At 33.8% G+C, this 20,977-nt stretch overlaps 1 protein-coding gene and 1 pseudogene across 1 annotated transcript; both read left to right on the forward strand.

Annotated features, from left to right (window-relative positions):
- The first annotated feature begins 1,453 nt into the window (after positions 1-1,453).
- Positions 1,454-19,198, forward strand: LOC148610832 (Na(+)/H(+) exchange regulatory cofactor NHE-RF1-like). The gene is made up of 5 exons (XM_088596249.1): positions 1,454-1,948; positions 10,233-10,745; positions 12,451-12,855; positions 16,045-16,076; positions 18,945-19,198. The coding sequence occupies exons 1-5, from the start codon at positions 1,561-1,563 to the stop codon at positions 19,149-19,151; spliced, it is 1,545 nt and encodes a 514-aa protein (XP_088452375.1). The 5' UTR covers positions 1,454-1,560; the 3' UTR covers positions 19,152-19,198.
- LOC148610833 (zinc finger protein 862-like) lies at positions 3,561-5,235 on the forward strand (annotated as a pseudogene).
- Positions 19,199-20,977: the final 1,779 nt, after the last annotated feature.

Raw genomic sequence — 20,977 nt, forward strand, 5'->3', positions numbered from 1 at the left:
TATTTACCTAAATATGGTGGTAATAAGCACTTGAAATCAAGTTTTGTGTAGATTTGAGCAAAAATTAGGTTAGAAATGAGGAAAAACTCACTTTCATTACTGCGGTTAAGGCCATATAAGCATTTCCCTATGGCAACATGGAAAATCCATTATTGAGTACTTTTTTTGCTTTAGGTGCCCTTTACTGGTCATGTTTTAATGTGAAACACTGTATTTACAAATTTAAAGCCAAATATATCACCTTTTGTGAAAATTTAAAGATTTAGGATTTTTGATATGTGATCAAGAAAAAGGGGGAGGCATGTCAGAAATAAATTTTTAAAAATAGACCAATTTCTCAGAAAATGATTACTTTTAAAACTATTTCTTCATTAATATTGTTAAAAAACAAGTTGTGATTGATATTTTTTATTTGAAAAGTCGGAAAAAGTTCTTTGCAAATATTTAATGCATTTAAGTATGGTAGAATATTGTCACTTTTTTGCTCGCACAACTTGGTTACCCTATATTTAAAAAAGTGCTTGTCACATTTCACTGAAACTTTGCAAATGCATTCAGTATGTGTGTAGGAAGATACCTGTATAGTTATTTATTTTTTCTAAGACAAAAAGTGACTCTTTATACAAGATTGAAGTCATCACTAAAAAGGTTTTATGGTCGTCATCATGAACTCGTGGATCGTTACGGCGTATCCATCTGCACCATGAAAACTGATTTGTTCAGCGTGTCATATTTTTCCTTTCCTCTTTCGTCTATCCTGGACTTGACTTTTTATGAGCAACTCGGCGGATGTTTCTAGAAAAGCAGAAGACGCTTACCCTACCGGTACACCTGGTCCATGCTCCCAGTTTTCAGTGGACTCCGAGTTGCTCATTTACTTTTGTTACTTTATATGTATTTTTAGTTATTTTATATAGTTTATGTTTGTCTGTTTTCCATGTCTGGTCTGGATTACATTCTTTTGATTTCCGTTAAAATCTTGGTTCTCTTGATTACTCTTCCATGGCTGGTCTCTGTCTCTGGCTTACATTCTTTTGATTTCCGCTTGAATCATGGTTCCCTAGATTACTCTTTCATACGTCGATGTAAGTATTGTTGCCAGGTGTGTAGATGTAGTAGCTATTTTGGTCACATGATGTCATCGAATTTGATACAATGTACGTAAGACATTGCCAGAAAGGAATTTTAATAGTTTTATCTACTACGTCTACATTTTAAATAAAATTACAATATTAGAAGTCTGTATGATTAACTACGTAACTATTTAGTATTTGTATCTAATGTTTTCTAATATTGGTGTCATTTTTCATTTTTTATTATGCGAATTTGTCCTAGTGAAGGTTGATGAGGATTGCAAAATGTCCTTTTTAAAACGGTCCCTTTTAAGAAAGTTTTTACCTGAAGTTGACCTACCTGGCTGAATTTGAAGCCTTTGATTGGCCGCTTTTATCATGTGACTTACTATCATCCGCCATTTTGCTCGCCTACCAAAGACACTTTCGCAGGTGGAGACATTTGGAGATTTTTATCAAAAGTTTGTAAAGTTTCACTTGTTTTGAGATGAGTGACCAGGAGAACAAACCAAGACTCTGCCACTTGGTTAAATGGCCTGACCATGTTTTTCAGGGATATGGATTTAATTTACATGCCGAAAAAGGTAAAGCTGGCCAGTACATCGGAAAAGTTGACGAGGGATCACCCTCGGAGGCAGCCGGGTTAAAGGATGGGGACCGAATCGTGGAAGTGAATGGAGTTAATATCGGTAACGAAAACCACCAGCAAGTAGTCACTAGAATTAAAGCTGGTGGGGATGAGGTTAAACTACTTGTAGTGGACCAAGAAACCGACCGAATCTATAAAGAAAATAAACAAGTTGTCAAAAGTGATCTTCCAGAAGTTTTGTATTTGACTTCAAAGAGGCCACGCCCAGATGAACAAGAAAATACAGGTGAGTCAGGTTGATAATTATTTCTTTTTATTTATTGATTATATTGTTGAGAGTAAAGTTTTGATATGGGGTAGGCATTGCCTAAATCAGCGAGCACCGTGTTTACCATACATGTATGGTAAACACTGTGCTCGCTGATTTAGGCAAGTGCAATATTTTTATTTATATTTAAGCAGCAGGCAAAATCAATATTTCGTTTCGAAAATTGCCTTGTTAATTAATTGGGGAGTTTTTTTCAATAAATGGATAACTTGAACAATTGTTTCCCCCAAAATTCCAATCCCGTACCCCCTTTCCCCTTGCTCTCAAAATGGTCAATAACTTTAGAGCACTTCGCAATACTTTACACATTTTATCCCGTAAGGGCATGTCTAGCAACATCCATTTCAGTTTAGCCTGTCAGATCAATCTCTACAGATACCGGAAATATTACAGTTCTCCACGGATGGTGGGAATATTTTACACGTATCTTGTGACGTAAACAAAATTCAGACAACAGCTGCAAATTCCAAACAAGAAAATGATTGCCTTTCCTATCTTCGAAAAGCTATGCTTCGATTTGGATAATATAATCGGAGTTATATTTTTTTCCAAGGCGGGTTAGGTCCTTGACAACAGCAACAGTGGAACAGCAGAGATACATGTGCACGTATGTACATGCACGTATTTCCTCGAAGTATTTAAAAACATAACATTCACTTCTTTATATAAGTAAAACAAATTAGAAAAAGGCTTGAAAACTATCAGGTAAGATGAATTTAGTTTTACTGTAGCGTAATCTTAACCGATATTTTTTTATTTGTTTGATTGAAGGAAATGATGAATTTTCTTCATAAGGACAGTCACTTTTTGTTACTTCTGGGACATGACTTTTTTATTTGTTAGTATATTGGGGAAGCTTAAGGGAAATTTAGAAAGTTCATGCAATAACTAGAGCTCACACCGCTTTGATGCGCTCGGTATAAGCTTAACTCGATCGTTTGTTCTTGATACCTAGAAAATACCTGTAGTTTATTTTCTATTAGATAATTTGTGTACATGTAAAACAGTATGATTGAAATCTGTTAGTCCTTACAGTTTTATGATTTATACAATAAAACTGTATATTCATTACTTTTTACCTGTGATTATGTGCTACATCTATATGTACACAGTGTTCTTGCTAGAATTTGAAAATAGTGGGGCGCAGGAAAGAGGGCACTTTAACGTGTAGCATGTTTTTTTTTCAACGAAAAAGGAACATTGATTGTGTATGTTTGTGTTAAGTCAGTAGTTTTTATTCTTATTGCTTACCTGCCAATTTTTGAAAATGAATGTCACATCATAATTTGCTGAGTAAATTTGACTGCATGATTAATATATGCATGACACCCTTATTGTATTGAAAGACCTTTCTCAGATGACCAAGTGCTTTTAGAAATTTAACACATATGTACAGAGGTGATTAAGCTGAAAATGTATTATGGAAGCCTTAAGATCCCTATGAAAGAATTAAGACTTCAGTTTTGATATGATCAGATTGTTGTATGGACAAGATTTGTCATTGTTCTTGCAGCAACAAGACATCATGTTAACTCATTGGGGTGATAAGGGCAAGTGATTCTTTACATTTATGACATACTATGAGGTGAAAGTTTCAAATATTCAGTATTTCTCTGATTAAATATCACAATCTCATGTAAGTAGAAGCAGTGATTTAGCTAGCACTCGCCATTTTCGCCATTGACGAATGATTTTCGAAAGTGACGAATTTTTCTCGTGCACGATTTGTCACTTGATAATTCGCTCCCCCCCCAAAAAAATATCGGTAAAAAAGCCTCTGATGTTCCCATGACCCCATAATTGACAACTTTATTACCTTTCCCAAGCCAATTAGGGTTTTACAATAAACAATCATGACCAATGTTTTGATTGCATCACCTTTGATCACACCTTGCTTGATCACCTGGTTGAGGCTAATTATCCAGACAAACAAATTAATTAACGGTAATGATTTGTTTGTTGAGCGCTGTGACACGTTCTCAAAGTACTCAAAGTGTCATCGTATGTATTTAAAATGGAAAGATGTTTGGATTTTTCAATCACAGTTCGAATTGCAACTATGTCCGCCATTACGAACTATTTTAGTTCGTCGTCACATGACAACGTACCTAAAGGTCAAAAGTCTGAAAATAAGTAAACTACTACAAAGAGTTGCAGTGATCGACTATTAAAGTCAAAATTTAAACCAGAGTGGTCAAAGATATTTCCATGCATATACTACAAAGTTGGTCGTTTGTTGTCTGATGAGCAGGGTGGTAATATCATAGCTTGTGGTCTTGTTGAGTTCCTGGCAGTTTCACACTTTATGGCTGATGTCATGTGTTTAGTTTGTAGGGTTAGTTGAGTGTTTCAGAAGGAAGATCTTAATTTCACTGTTGTTAAGGAGACTTTGGATCCTGCTTGTTCTGCTATATCTGACATGAAAACTACTCCAGGTCCTAGGTTGAAGTCATTCTTGTCTCAGGTTTCTACTGATGTTGTGGAGAAGGGTCATTTCATGTGCAATGGTAACTTGATAAAGTACAGTGGAGCTCAGAAGTCCAACTTTGACAATCTTCAGGTGAGGTTTATTGACCAGTTAGTTTCTAATCTTCAGTGTCGTTTCCCATCACAGGACATTTTCAATGCTCTTTCTATCTTTGATCTGAAGTTGATTCCAGAGAAGGGTAGTCAGGAGCTTGTTTCCTATGGCAGTGTTCATGTGGATTTTCTTTGTAGGCATTTTGGACAGGACAAGGGTGAGTGCAGTGCTTTGATCAGTGAGGTGCATTTTAGAGAGGAATGGTCTATGATGAGGCATGTTCTTGTAGGGTATAGAGGTTTTATGTATGGCAGATACTCTGTCTTCTTTGTTATCCAAGGGCAGTTTTTCTGATGACTATCCTAATGTTTCTAAGTTGCTCTCTGTTTGCCTTCTTTCTGCTGGATCTTCTGTGGACTGTGAGAGGGGCTTTTGTAGGTACAATCTGATCAAGACCAGTCTGAGGAATAGGTTGAAGGAGGAATCAGTGAACACTCATCTTAAGGTTTGTCTCCATCCTTCTGATATGGGTTCCTTTGATTTTAAGAGGGCTTTCACTTTGTGGTGCATGGCTAAGGACAGGAGGTTTATGCATTACTGATCAACATAGAACTGGTGTGTGGAGTTATGATTTTTAGAAAAACGTGGCCGCCGTTACTAAAATAGAACAAAGGGGTCAGACAGCAGTTTTTTTCGTTTTTATCTCCAAAACTGTTAGGTTAAGCCAAATATTAACAGAGTAAAAGTGTTCAGCATAATGAGATCTACATTGTATCTTTGGTCAAATTTCGTTTTTTTATCTGATAAGCCATCAGTGATTTTGTTAGCCTTAATTTACCTCTGAATTTTGGCTGTTTACCCCAGAGATAGATTCCCAATTTGGTGTATTTATTTCCCAAAATTATAAAAATTCCCAATGTAAAACTGGTAAATATTTGATTGCTAACTTTTGAAAAGTCTATGCTTAGATTTCAAGTGGGTGGATCATGTTCATTTTCGTTCCCTATAGTGCTCAAGTGTTTCAGATATTGTTTATTAATGGCCCAAAGTTGGCGTAGGTATGATTTTTCATCCAGAAATTCAACTTTACTTCGTTTCACTCCCTAATATTTTTGGAGACGCAATCATGTCTCACAACAGCAAATACTACACCAAAAAGTTAACTAATCACGACGCAGCCGATTGAATCTTTTTAACGCAGAAGTCAACGGCTCATTTAAATCAATATTCAGAATGTATACAAGATCTTCTTTTACAAATAATCAACTTTTTTTCACTCATAAGTTTTTGGCTGTGAGCCGATGTGATGAAAAAGTCAGAGATGCGATATTTTGTTTACATGTTGGAACGTCCACGTGTGGTCGAAACCGAACTCGTTCATTTGTTCAGATATTTTATAAAAGACTGAGTATGTGATGAAATAACACAAATTCTAATATTTATCTTAAAATAACTTTTTTTTTTATTCAGTTTTTCGATCTGAGCAAGACTGACACAAATGTCTGCTGAAGTTTGATAAAATGACTAGCATGGGCTGTCAAAATTTCTGGACCCTTGGTTTACTCATGTTTGATTTTAATGTTTTTATGAACTATGTTCCAGCCAGAGATTCCTGACTACATGAATCAGATAATGTCAAATTCAAAAATTCTATCATTATGACTTTTCCAACCCTTTTTCTCAAAACTTCCTCTATAAACTGTGTTTGTCTTATTATTATTGTCTAAGTGCTAAAAGAACTGGCTTACACAAACAAACCTTGATGCGATCATGAGAATTTGTCACAGAAATGAAGAGTTAACAAGTAGAGACCTAGTCAAACTGGTTTAAATGTTTAATGGACTTAAAAGACAGAAAAATGAATCTATAATTAACAAAGTGGAACTGTACTCTAAAGTGAATTAAAACAAACATCAAACTTACTTGTTCTCTTTAATGTTTAAAACAATGAATCAATTTTATTTGTATGTATATGGCTGTTATTTGTTTTGGTGCTGTCGTGGTTGTCTGCATATTTTTTTCCCAATTTGGTGCAAATTTTCCCAATAAAAAGGGAGGAGGATGCTTTGAAAAAAAGTGACAAAATCACTGGCCATGTTTGAGTTATTGCTCTTTTTCAATGTTTTTTCCCCTATTTTTAATGTTATTTCGCTTGCATAATTTGATAACATGCAAGTGAAAAACCTGCCAATTGAGCTGCAGCATGAAGTGAAATGCTTTCATTTTTCCAGTATGGTGTTTCAACTCTTCGACACAAAAGTTCGTCATTTATTTACATTTGTTTTCAAAATTTTCTTTTTGTATTTTCTCATGATGTTTTCAACAAAAATTAAAATACAAGTAAATGAGGGCAAATGCATCAGTGATAGGTTTTCAAATTCAGAGTTTTAGCTGATAATATTTTTTGCTTTTTTAAAATGGGCAATAGGTGAACAATGGGACAGATTTTAAAGAAATTTTACTCAAAAGTGGTTGACTACAAAGTCGTCATATATATATCTGAAAATTAAAGATAAGTACATGATTATTTTTAACATTGAAGTGCAACGAATCTTTCTTCTTTTCAAGTGATTAGACTTTGATTTATAGCTCACCTTAGCTCACCTATCTGAAGGCCATGTGAGCTATTGCCATCATTTGTTAACAATTTTTCAAAAATCTCTTGTTTTCATGTTTTTTTTTGTATTTTTAATGCTATTTCTTTCAAAAATATTCTCCCCTGATACTACTTGACCAATTGGATTCAATGTTAGTATGAATGTTTCTTGGGTAAATACATTTGTAGAATTGATGTTGGGATTTTTGACCAATGGAAAAACATGGCCTCCATTACTAAATATAGAACTTCTTAGCAGACAGAAGTTATGGCATATTTTTCCAAAACCGAAAGGTTTAGCCAAATTCTTTCAATGTTGAAATGATCCTTTTTAGAAGGCCTACAAAACTTTTCAGGGACAAAGTTGTCAGACCACTCCTTGTAAGAGTTAATGCCCTTGAAAGGTAATAACAACTTTTTTTTTTAGTTTTTAGCCAATATCTTGAAAACTATGATAGATAGACAGAAACTTTCTGTTGCTGAAATGATCATCATGATAAGTCCTACTAAAGTCTTCTTTAGTCAAATTTGTTGGACAACTCCTTGCTAAATTAATTGCCTAGAAAGGCAGATTTAACCAGGTTAGTGATTCAGGCTTCTGGATGCCTTGTTTTTTTTAATAAATGCAATATTAGTTAGTTTGTTTATAAAGACTTCGATCTTTTTTTATGCAATATTTCGTTGTTGGTTGGTTGGTTTCAAATCTTTTTTCTTCTCAAGTGACAAGAGTTTGATTTTTTTTGATAAATTATGCAATATTAGTTTGTTTTTGTTTCTTTTGAATAAAAATGCAATCTTATAAAATAATATGATAGAGGATACACGATTAAGTAAAGTGAATTTATAGATTTGTAAAGTAGTATCACCTGATGTTAAAGTCTTCAATTTGCCCTTGGGTTCAATCTAATTAATCAGTGCCAGGCTTTATTTTATGACTTCTTACAGGCATCGTCCTTTTTGCGCCCATTGAATAAAAAATCGTAGTTAAATTGTACCAAAAAATTTGGTAAAACTGTAATTTATTGGTGCAATTGAACTACGGAAATCGAAAAGTAAACTGGCACAAAAGGAAAACCCCTTTTTCCACATCTGTCATACTGGTCACAAATGTCAATTACAAAAAACACTGGATATATGTTTTACAATTAAAGGACAAAATCTGAATTTTCAACTAGTTAATTTTACCATTTGGTTTATTAAAAATCTTAACAGTTTCTAAAATTGCATAAAACTGGTAAGAAAAATCTTAAATCTGTTATATAAAAAGATAATTAACTGTACTAAAGATTTTCTTTCTGGAATTTTGTATTAGTAAATAAAACTTGTCAACTGTTGCCAGCTGCAATTGAAGTTAATTTTTTTCTGCTTACTGATTTTTAATAGTTGTTATCTTTTCAGTCATGCCCTTCCAGTGTTCATTCCAGAAAATTGCGAAAGGGGGACAGTGGTCCCTTTGGCAGTAAAACCGGGTCATTTTAAGAAAAAAGGGAGCCAATATGGCAGTGTGATAGGGGTCAATTTAAGACAACTGGAGAGATTAAACTAACGAATAAGTGAACCTCAGATTCATACACAGTAGCAGGTTGATCCGTCCCCATACTTTTCCGAGTTTCATGTTAAGTTGAGAGGTATACATCTCAAACCATGAATAAAGAAATAAAAGTCAGATGATTTTTTTGATTAATTATGGCATTCTGTTGATTGGAAATGTCATTCATTTTGATGTTGCTGCTCCACTTAGAATCTCTTGTTCTTATCAGGGTCTTATGGCAACAATCAATTTTCCATTTTACTTGAAATACTGCAGATTTGCCGGCCATGTCCATCTGTTTTCAGTCAGTCGGCTCATCTGTAATTTATCAGGTGCTGTCTGCATGGTCAGGGGAGATGAATGTTTCCCCTGCGGCATTGCCGGCAGTTTCCTTTAGCTGTTTGATCTGAAAAACAATGCACTTTTCTACCAAAGGGTCTAGGCCATTGGCATGTTACCTAACAGAAACGCATCTGGACATGAAACTGAAAAAAATTAGGAAATTCATAGATCTGCCTACGTAAAACTCTGCGCCGGCAGTGCCCACATGCCACACTTTTTGTGCAGCATACATAAAATATCTGCACCAATGGCACAAGGGCCCCGTCTTGAATGAACACTGCCCTTCATGTTTACCCAGTACAGTATATAAATGTGATTCCTTTAATTTATCCATATATATATGTGATAATCTTATCTCTTGGTGGTTAGATAGGAGCATTTTCTAGATAAGGTGATTATTTTGAATTTACAATTGGTATTGAAGTAGTTAGTTACATCAGTATCAATTGTCGGGGTGGAATGTTGGACGACTCTTAATTGCATTTTAAAATGTAAATAATTTATGTGCAGAATGTTTATACTGTGGTACAAGATATGTTGAGATTTAGACATAACTTTTAAGTTGATATTGCTCGCTGGTGTGTTTGGCATTGTGCGACAATGTTGTTTGGTAAATAAGCATTTTATTTCATAATCATGGAGTTAAATATATTAATCCTCGTGAAGCTGTTTGCACAATAAAAATGTTCGTGGGACCATGACAGGACACCTTTTTTATGACAACCGCAGCTTTCTCATCGACAATCTAATCAATTATTTTGTTGACGGAGAGAGAAAGATTCACCTTTCTGTAATCCCCAATAATAACGAGTTTGAAATAATCTTAGGCGACCCTCGAACGCATTGTTGTTGAGGTCGGCCATTGACCTTCAGTGTTTTTCATTAACTAATAATAAATGCCGAGAGCTTCCGATAGCTTACTAAAATAAAACGACCGCTGGTTGGTCGCTTCTTTTTTACTCTTCCAATGAAAACTTGCAATCTATTTTCTTTTATTTTTTGCATGGAATTTTCTCGCAAATATTCCAGGAGTTGGCGGAAATTACAAAAATAAAATGAAATTCACATACTTTTATTTTTATTTTATTTTTGGCTAAAATTGTGTTGTATTTACTAAATAATCTTACTGGATGTCGTATACATACTCATTGTGTTGTATTTACTGCTGGTATGGATGTGAAAAAACAAGAATATATATGTATTCTTTAAGTACAACACTTCAATTAAACATTTCTTCATGCCCTACTTTCAGACGAACCAGAGCCTAGCCCAAGAGGTTCTGTTCATAGTGAGGATGACAGGAAATCAGAAAAGTCAGATAGGTCAGAGCGTTCTGAACCTCCTGAAGCAGATCCAGAGCCTGAAATAGTACCAGCACCTGTAGAAAATTCTGTTGAGGATGAGGAACTTGCTTCAGAACATTTGCCTCGCAACTGTAAAATATCCAAATGGCCTGACTTTCAGGGGTATGGCTTTAACCTCCATGCTGAAAGGGATCGTGTTGGACAGTTTATTGGTAAAATAGATGACGATTCTCCTGCTGAAGCAGCTGGTCTTAAGGAAGGTGACAGAATTGTTGAAGTCAATGGAGCAAACATTGAGAATGAGACACACCAGCAGGTGATACAGCGTATCAAAGCAGGAGGTGATGTAACAACCCTGATGGTATTGGATCGACAGGGTGATGACTATTACAAAACTAAAGGGATGACTGTATCATCAGATATGTCTATTGTTAGACAGCTGTCTAATCCAGCTAGAGGAGGTAAGTACCTTATAATGATCATAAATTGTCAAACAAAAAATAAATGTTTAACAAATATTATGTCAAAATAATGCATTGCCATACAAAAGATAATTTTAGAGCCGAGTACCTTTCTGGGACAGATCTACATGACAAATTCAGTTTAGTTTAGTATTACTAAAAAAAAGAAAAAAAAAACTGGAAACAATGGTCCTGACTTGGTTAGGCATTTTTTATTGAAATTGGGTTAAACCAGGATATCAGAGTCCAGCAATATGATATACATATACTTTACTTGTGGTATTTCCATACAAAAATATGTACAAGAGACCATCTTCCAAATAGCTCATACTGTACAAATGTACTTGTGTACAACATGTACAACTTATGCTAATGTAAATTCAGAACCATATGTTTATGCTGCTAAATATAATTCCAATCCTAATAATGAAACTTGTGCAATAAATTTAAATTGGGAATCATAATTTTTTTATGCTGCTGAATATAATTCCAACTACAGTACTTGTATCTGATAAGTTAATTTTCATGTACATGTAGTGGAACTTGCAAGGTCTTGTGCTATACTACATGTATTAACATGTACATACATTGTATGTATATTGTATGTAATGTGACCTACATTTGTCCTATTTTGAAGTGTCTCCTACATTGTATATTTTGAATTAATTTATATGTTTTATGACCCAAGACATTACTGTATTTTTTTTTCAGTACATTGTATTAGTATGTGGGTGAATTTGACATGATATACACATTGAACTTGCACTATTGGTTTAACTTCCTTTTCTTAAGGAATTTTAAAGGTATTTTCAACTGTGCACACTCATGTAATATACATGTAAGAGTCCATTATTAAAATCTCAAGTGAATTTAATGTTACTTAAGTTTCTCAGGTGTGAAATTTGATTCATATTTTGTGATTAAATGCAGACATTTACGTATTTTGAAGTATAAATAATGCAACCAGACAAAATTCCCTGTTATACAAATGTGACATTTTTTGTCCACAGACAATGGTTATGTTTTACCTGTATATTTCACAGGTACAAATGCAAATTTACCTGAGAATAACACCATAAGTAGTCATAATATTACAACACTTGGATATTGAAATTTGTGCTGCCTCTTGTATGCAAACAGCTAATCCATAAAGTGTGTGAAATAAGCTTTATTTCATATGCTCCATTACATGTATATGTGATGAAAAGCTACAAAAAAAAAAACAAAAAGAAAATGCAAAAAATGTACTTACATTGTGGCAAAGACAGAACAGGTCAATTAAAAGAAATTTGTTAAATTGTTAGAAAACACAATATTATTCACACAGGTATCAGAATTCCTGTAATTATACCCCAAGTAATGAAGTTCTGAAGGGTATAATGTTTTTGACCCATCGGTCAGTCCATCTTCAGTTTTCCAGACCTTTTTTTTAAACGCTTGCTGATATTGACGTTTTTTGGTATATAAGTTCACCATGATAAGTTGCAGGTCAAGTTTAACTTTCGTTCTGCTCCGATGATTGTTACCGAAATTACAGGCCTTAGCAAGATTCACAGAAATGACAGTTTTCCCGAAATTTTTTCTAAACACTTGCAATTACTGACATGATTTTTGGTCTGTAAGTTCACCATGATAAGTTACCAGTAAAGTTTATGTTTTATTATCATAATGTAAATTTTACATTTCAAACTTTTTACACTTTCAGCAGTTTCCAATGGTGTTTCTCAAGCTGAAGAGGTAAATCAGCAGGAAGATTTGTCATCAGAGTTTTATCCAAGGTTGTGTCACATCAAAAAGTGGCCAGATTTTCAGGGATATGGATTTAATTTACATGCTGAAAAGGACAGGAAAGGTCAATACATAGGTCAAATTGATGCCGGTTCTCCTGCTGAGGCAGGTGGTTTGAAGGATGGGGATAGGATTATCGAAATAAATGGAAGTAACATTGAGGAGGATTCACACCAGCAAGTGATACAAAAAATTAAAGCTGGTGGTGATGAAACACATATGTTAGTTCTTGATAGAGCTGCCGATAATTATTATAAATCCAAAGGAATTAATGTTAACGGTAGAATGGATAATGTCCGAACAATAACAACGCCAGCACGAAGTAAGTTTTTGTTTTTTTTGGACACAATATTTTCAGTTTTCTCCCAAGAAAAATACATGTTCACCACTCCTTGCTGCACTTTTCATTTCCCTGCTTGCCAAATCAGACATGTATGTAGTAAGGGATCCACCTTTGGCCATCAACTTAACAATAAACAATAATGCAATTACTTCTGCTTAGGCCAAGAATTAATACTTATATTTCCATTGAATCCTCTGAAAATCAGAATTGGTACAACGGCAGAACTTTTCATTTAAAAAAAGAGACTGCATGGAGACGGGCAAGACTAATGGAGCTTGTCCAAAAGTTGTCACAAATAGAACCATTAAATATTTTCTGTCTATGATTTTGGCTTACTTTCAATATCTGAAATTACATGAATGTGATATGCTCTAAAATCAGGTGACTTTCACTTAAATCTTTGTTCCCCTGATATGATTGCATACTCTTTTGTAACTGTGATGAAATGAACATTTTCAATTACCCTGAACCAGATCAAACGACTGGCAATGGGTACAAGTACAATATATAGATAGATATCTAAATGTACAGTAGGTCCTGATAATACAATGTATATATATATATGACCTGTATATAGTCAATTGTAACAAGCCCATTTGAATAGAAACTGGGTAGTATTACATAAATTCAATGCTACCCGATCATTTCATTTTTTAACTTCCCATTCTCATACAAGCAAAATAAACATACACATGTACAATGTAGATATGTGTATGATATTTTTTAAAGAGGCACATTTGTACATTGTGGTGATCTTTGTATCGCCTATGGTATTGACCAGGTAGTCAGATTAGGAACCAGATTAAATATCTGGCTATGAATATTTGTTGATATCAGGGCCATGCTAATGTATATGACCTATAGGGTATGCAAGTCTCGTTCTAGTTTCAGTTTCTTTACCGGAATTTACGACATAGAACATATTGAAAACCGAAGACCGATCTGCACTTTATTATTTACTTCCGGGTAATTGAAATACTGTATAACAATGCAAAATCTTCTGTTTTATGTTTTTAGCTTAATACCTTTATCATGTAGAAAGATATTTGTTATTTTGTATTGGTATTTTTTTACACAAAAAGATTTTTTGCCTACAACACTGAACTCAACGCTCTCTAAATGACAAGTCTCCATGCTTTTGAATGGTAGACTAGGACCCAATGATGGCAAATCTTGTGAAATCACGGGGTCACATGACGAGACTTACATACCTTATATAGTTTTGTAAAGAGCCCCTTTGCCTGGATTGGAAACTGGGTAATGTTCAATGCTAACTGATCACACACATGTATAGTAAACTTCCCGTTCTCGTACAAGCAAGAAACACAAGCAGAACATAGGTGTATGATATTGAAGAGGTCCATTTTTATCCCCAACTATGACAGTATGGTTGTAAAAACAGTACAGATCTGTAGCATTAAATGGAGTAAAAATATAAGATTATGCAAATCATATGCTAATATAAAGTACTGAAATTACGAATGCAAGAAGTTGCTAACAATATTAGTGACTTAAAAAGTCTTTCAATGGGTGCAGACGATACATGAATCAAAAAATAATTTATTGTTAGTTTTTACAAATGTGGAAACACTCTCTGGCTTTCCAAAAATTGAAAAGGAGCACATTCTATTTCTTCCAAGTGATTCTGACAGGCATATATTTTCTGTTTGAGTTGTGGATCCTGAAATGGATTTTTTTCCAAATTTTACATTTCCAACTTTGAAATTCCTTTCCTCTGAAACTACTAGATGGATTGTAACCATTATTAGCATGCATGTTCCTTAAGATGTCCTTAATTACAGAGTGGGGAGTTTTGATCTGGCAAAAAAGCAGTGTCACTGTTACTAAAAATAGACCATAGGGGTCAAATTGAAGATTTCGGAAAATGACTTGTAAACAAATTCTGACAGGGTAAAATTGATTATTACATGTTTAGACAGACCTGAAATTTTCATAAAGGTCTGTTGAGTGATGTCCAAGTCGTTGTCCGTGAAGTGCCAAAAACTGACTTCTAGAGATTTATTTTATAATTTGCAAATCCACTTGAAAACTAAGATGATGCTGTGTATTGATTAGATGATATTTATGACAAAAAGTAAAGTAGGGTCAAAAGTCCACTTAAGAATGCTTTAAAGACTGTTTTTGACCAGTTAAGCAATTCAGGCTCTCTAAGAGTTTCTAGTTTTTCCTTTAAGAAGTTTTGGTCTTTGAGGAAATGGCAGATGCATGTTGATGATCATGTTGTTCTGAAATTTATAATGACATAAATAGTTTGAAATCTGTAATAAAATGCATGAACAAAATGAGGGTTAGTCATTAAAAGGAAGATATATGGTAAACTGTGTCACTTCCCTTAATTATTCTGTTATTCAAATTTTCTTGTGGAGATAATATCAGTAATTATGGAGGTTGTAATGGGACATCTTCTGATAAAATAAAAAATACACCAAGACAACAAATTATGATTTAAATGAATTTCGTCAGTTGCATATACATGTACATGTGTGATTATGAGTACTTAATATTTCCATACATTCTGCTTATGTTTTTTGTCCCAGCTGGAAAAATTGTGTCGGCAAATCCATAAACCAACAAATTATTAAACTGTGGCCTAATCTAGACATCAATTTAGTAAATTCTGTTTGAAAAATAACAGTATTGTCATTTTTGTTCATGTAATCTACAAATGTACAAAAATGTACATTGTAATACAAAAACTTTTTTCCTTTCAAAGACAAATTGGAGAAGTGAGCACAAATGAGGAGAAGTTTCTGCTGATTTCTCCCCTTAGATTATGCATAATACATGTATAAAGTCCACTTTTGTACATGTAATGATTTAGACTGTTCTTGCTTGAAAATTCTAAGCTTGTATTGACCTGTAAAATGTACAAAAAATGTAGATCATGATGATATACATAGCAAGTTATATTTTTTCATATGACTATAGGTACATTGTAAACACTTTTGCTTTCCAAATTGAAAAGGAAACAAGCAACACAATGATTTAATTTAGCATGGCCTCTGTTTAACATCATTAACTATAGAAATCCAACACTATAGGTAGATGTTTTGTATCTGGAAAGTTTCACTTACATGTTCACATATTAGGAAGTTTGTTGCAGATTGTGGATCATGGCGTCTAACAAATCTTCTCAATCTTTTTCAGGCTCACAAGTTAATGGTAGTTCTACAACAAATGTAAGTTATATTGTTCTTTTAACAAGTATTGTAATGTATTACTTGAGTGGGCTTGATCAAAATAAAATTCTCATCAAGGCATTAACAATTGAATCTTTTTTGACATCTTAGAATAAATCAGCAAACTACTTGAGATCCCTGAAACAGATTTGAAATTACAGGTGGTACTATTACCTTGTATTTAAAAAATAAACACTGGTGGATTCTAAAATTTATGCTCATGAATTGATATTTTTTTATACAGTGATTATTTCCATTAATGATAGCTCTTTTTGTTTCCCCTTTTTATTATATCCCAGCAAACAGAGTTTTGGGGTATGTAGGTTTCACCTTGTATGTCAAAAGAAACCCTCAATTTGGTTGTATCTCAACCCAGAACATGATGTGCTTCCCAAGATACATAAAATTGGGAACCCTTGGAGACTCATTGTCTCAGCCTGTAGCTGTCCTACTGATCACGTTTCTAGTTTTCTTCACAACATTTTCATACCCATCATGGAGAACCTACCTACATTTACCTATCTCAGAAACACTACTCATGCCCTCAATATTCCTTATATTTTTTTAGCCATAGAGTTCAGATTTCAAATTTTTCACTGTGGATGTTGACAGACCTATATACAAGCAACCCAAATAATGATGCTGTGAGGCATTTCGTTGACATTAGAATTAAGAATCCTTACATTGTATGTTAAAATTGACACCGTCTTAAAGCTTGCCAAACTTGTCTTCAAACTCAATACCTTGCATTTCGATGGCAAACAGTATAGCCAGTCAGGTGGGGTTGCATTGGGAACTAAAATGGCACCCAGCATTGCTTGGGTATTTGTTGGCTACCTGGAGCAGAAAATGTTCTCTGAGCATATAGGCCCTGTACTTGATTTTTATAAAGGATACATGTACATACATGTACATGTCTTTGGGGTGTCCTCCAATGAAGAAAATTTGATGTCTTTCATCAGTTTTGTTTCTTACCATCCAACCATCAATTATACTTTCAATATCAAGGTCAAGCAATGACATCAGTTTCCCAAGTTAAGAGATTTGAGTCTATAGAAAAAAGGGTCACCAATGTGTTTATGGTCTTGACATATCATCCTCACAATGTTGCAATCCGGAATATCTTGATTCACAACTTTAAATCCAAAGTCTTTAAAGACAAATAGATGTTTTCAGTATTCAATGATTCACTTCCAATTACTGCCTATAGAAAAGGAAAGAGTCTTAAAGCGCACATTCTTACAAGTTCTTTCAAGAGTGCCACTAGATGCCCCCCTGATTATGGCCTAGATGCCCCCCTGTTATGGCATGCTGTTAAAAATGGTTTCACCTGTACATCAGAAAAGTTGTTTACACTGTGGTTTGCAGACACTAAAATAGTTTGCGAGGGCGAGACCTAACGAAGCTTGGGTGATTGCAAAGTGTCACCATTTGGAAGGTTTGTCCAGTTGGTGAACATTTTCGGGAGGCAAACCTCAGAGTTGATGACATGAAAGTACCTGTAACTGTCCTTTTGGAAACATGTTCAAGCCAAAAACAACAAAAGTTCCTAGAACAACATATCATCAGCTTTCTTGAGACTGCCCACACCTTTGGAATGAATGTCAAAACCACCATCATTTAGTCACCATAACCAATTACTTATCGTCAGTTCACTTACCTGTACAATTTTATAAATTTTCATCATGAACTTGATGCATCTTCACAATGATCATGATTAATTTTGAAGGTACCTTGTCTCTGTGGTGTGGGTCCACAGTGGTCAATTTTCTTTTTAATACATTTTGCCCCTGACAAAATGCATAGGCCCATGTGGCATATTTTAAATTTTTTTGTTTTATTTATATTTTATTTGTATGTAGTTCTTTTTACTTTTTAAACATGGCTATTGATCATTTATTCATTATTCTTATTTTTGAAGCAGCTGGGAACATTGTTATGAAACTTTGTGGGATGTAATATAACCATATTGATATATGCATATTGTCAGGAATTTATGGTCGAAATGATATCTGTTGGAACTTAGGCATTTTAGAGCAAAACTTGGTCTGATAGATTGTCTGCAATTTGCAGGATTGATATGAAACTTAATGGGGTTTTAGATTACCATATTGGGATGTGCATATTGTCGGGAATTTATTTTTAAACAAAAATTGTAAAAATGATGACCGTTGGTACTAAGGCTTTTTTCAGCAAAACTTCTCCTTTTAAAAGGACTCAATAGAGTAACATATGGATATTTTAATACTGTCAGGAATTGGTAATATTTTGTTATTGTGTTGTCAGCATAAGATAGTACTGATTGCTGTTTGGAGTTGGATGTTTTAGAAATGGCAGCAAATTGGGTGTCTACATTGTATAGCTACTTGTGTCCAATATGAATCATATGTCCACTTTTGTTCTAGAATGTACAGGTTTCAACTGGCTGTGGGGGTATTAGGCCTGTTAGGGACATGTAGTTGTTTCAGTTATATATACACGTACATGTATGTACATGTGCATGTTTATACAAGGTATATGCACATTATCTGAATAATGAAGGTTTGTTTAGGTTCTGGATATGTTTATCACTGCCGATTTCATCACTGCTGATCGGGTTTGTTCAGGTTCTGGATATCTATATCACTGCTGATTGGGTTTGTTCAGGTTCTGGATATGTTTATCACTGCTGATCACGTTTGTTTAGGTTCTGGATATGTTTATCACTGCTGATCGGGGTTTGTTCAGGTTCTGGATATGTTTATCACTGCTGATCACAGTGATCGGGTTTGTTCAGGTTCTGGATATCTTTATCACTGCTGATTAGTAAAAAAACATAGGGACAAAAGAATCTAACATGATGAAAAATCCTGATATTTGTTTTTTCAGGCTGCACCTGTCTCTAATTCATCTTATCAACCTGCCACAAAGCCCGTAGAAACATCAAGACCTCCAGCCAGCAATGGAGATGTGACAGATTTCACCAAATTATCTGCCAAAGAAATGAGAGAATTAGTTGCTTCCAAGAAAAAGAGAGACCCTAGAAAAGAAAACACTGACTTCAGGAGAAAATATGATGAGTTTAATCGCCTATGAGATAGTGTTTTGTGTTTAATAATCAAATATATCCGAAATATGTGGAAGCAATGCAAGGAGATGGAGATACAATCACATATATATGTATAACATTCCAGACAACATTCCAAAGGCTTAATTAACTGTATAGACAGTGGCCTGTTTTGTTTATGTTTTTACTGCTTAATTAATACAAGTAGCCTCTACCAAGTAGAGACCAAATGGTACCTTCTACATGTACAATGTAAGTATATTCCAGACACTGAAATGTTTCATAGAGAGGTTGTTTGTATACTGTATGAACAAGCACTGAAGTCATATTGCCAAGAATTTTCCATTAGTCTCGTTTACCATTTAATGAAGGCCAATTCATAAATCATATTTATATAACAGCTGTTAAAAAGTCTGTCTAGATAACTTTACTGGATTGTTCAGTCTGCATGTACATGTAAACTGTACATGGAAGTTTACAATAGTCATAGGCATGTATCAGAAACTTTCTATTTTTTAGTTTAAGGTTATTGTGATGAAATTTTCATTCTTACTAATCAAATGAGGTAATTCTGGTTTATAGTTTTCAGACATTAGAGTACTTGTTCATTAACAGTTGGATAAGCTTCACATACACTGCTGTATATATGTGAAAAACCTTTTGATTTTTGAAGTACACATGTATGACAATACTCAGGAATGTAAAATGTTGGGTTGTTTTTTGACTAATGCACTCTCTGAATGTGTTTTGTACTTATTTCTTGATGCATGGGCCAATTGTTTATTTGTATCATGCCTTAAAGTTATGTAATTAAAATTTTAATGGGCATAATAGAAAAAACAAGTCTTTGGATTTAGGTTGACATATAATTTAGGGTTGTGAAATATATTAAGGTTGGAAAAAAAAAAAAAAAATTACTCTGTGAAGGCCTTCATACTCTCTTATAATTTTTTTTCATTTCAAAGATTTTATACATTTGATAGAATTGGTAAATTATTTTTACATGTACATTTTCAGCATTTAAAAACAAAGCATGGTCTGCATTTATATAAGACATATGTACTTGTACATGTATGTATGTCTATACACAAGTACTTACTTGTACCCTTAATAACTTGGTGAAATTCCACACTTGGAGTATTGTAACAATAAACCAATCCTGATTTCATGTAATGATTTTGATATTAGGAAGAAATCTTGCTGTGATCATTCAATTTGTCTCAGCTTTTCTATACAGGTACATGTGTATGCTAATTTTAAAGATATATATTGGAAAAGTATTCAATATGTGATACAAAAACATAAAGGAGTGATGAAGTACATTTATGTATGCTACAAGTAAAATGTATTATATACATGTACCTCTCGTGTAAAGTACTAGTAATGGGATCTATCATACATGTACAAATTAATGAGGTGATCTGGTATACTTGAACAAATATCCTTTATACATGTTTTTAAAAGTTAAAATAAGATCATTTAATTTTTTTGATGAAGTAAAATGTAAAACGTACATGTATATTGCATATCCATGTACACATACAATTTTGAGAACATGTGTAAATGTACATTTTAGAAGTATATGTATATGTACATTGTACCCTTTACATCTGAATTGTTGAAAATTTCTAATGATTTTTGAGTGACAATTTTTAAAATTTTACAGGTACATCATTGTATATGAAGTGTGAAAAGATTTTTTTTTTTTTTTTTTTTTTTGGGGGGGGGGCATTTTCTTCATTACCTTGACTCACATTAAGTTTAATGATTGTCTAGTTCAACTTACATACATGTAGAAGTGTAGAAAATTGTAGAAGTTTTGTGTGATTCAATTTTAGGAGGGTAATATTTAAAT

The sequence above is a fragment of the Perna viridis genome, chromosome 8 (genome assembly GCF_037379345.1).
Source record: "Perna viridis isolate PV_CMFRI_1.1 ecotype Kerala chromosome 8, ASM3737934v1, whole genome shotgun sequence".
NCBI classification, from domain to species: domain Eukaryota; kingdom Metazoa; phylum Mollusca; class Bivalvia; order Mytilida; family Mytilidae; genus Perna; species Perna viridis.

Bases quoted from the DNA above. Each gene is read 5' to 3' on its own strand.
- LOC148610832 (XM_088596249.1), top strand. From the start codon at position 1,561: ATGAGTGACCAGGAGAACAAACCAAGACTCTGCCACTTGGTTAAATGG. The intron at 10,746-12,450 runs GTAAGTACCTTA...TTACACTTTCAG, and splicing joins GTCTAATCCAGCTAGAGGAG to CAGTTTCCAATGGTGTTTCT. The intron at 12,856-16,044 runs GTAAGTTTTTGT...AATCTTTTTCAG, and splicing joins AATAACAACGCCAGCACGAA to GCTCACAAGTTAATGGTAGT.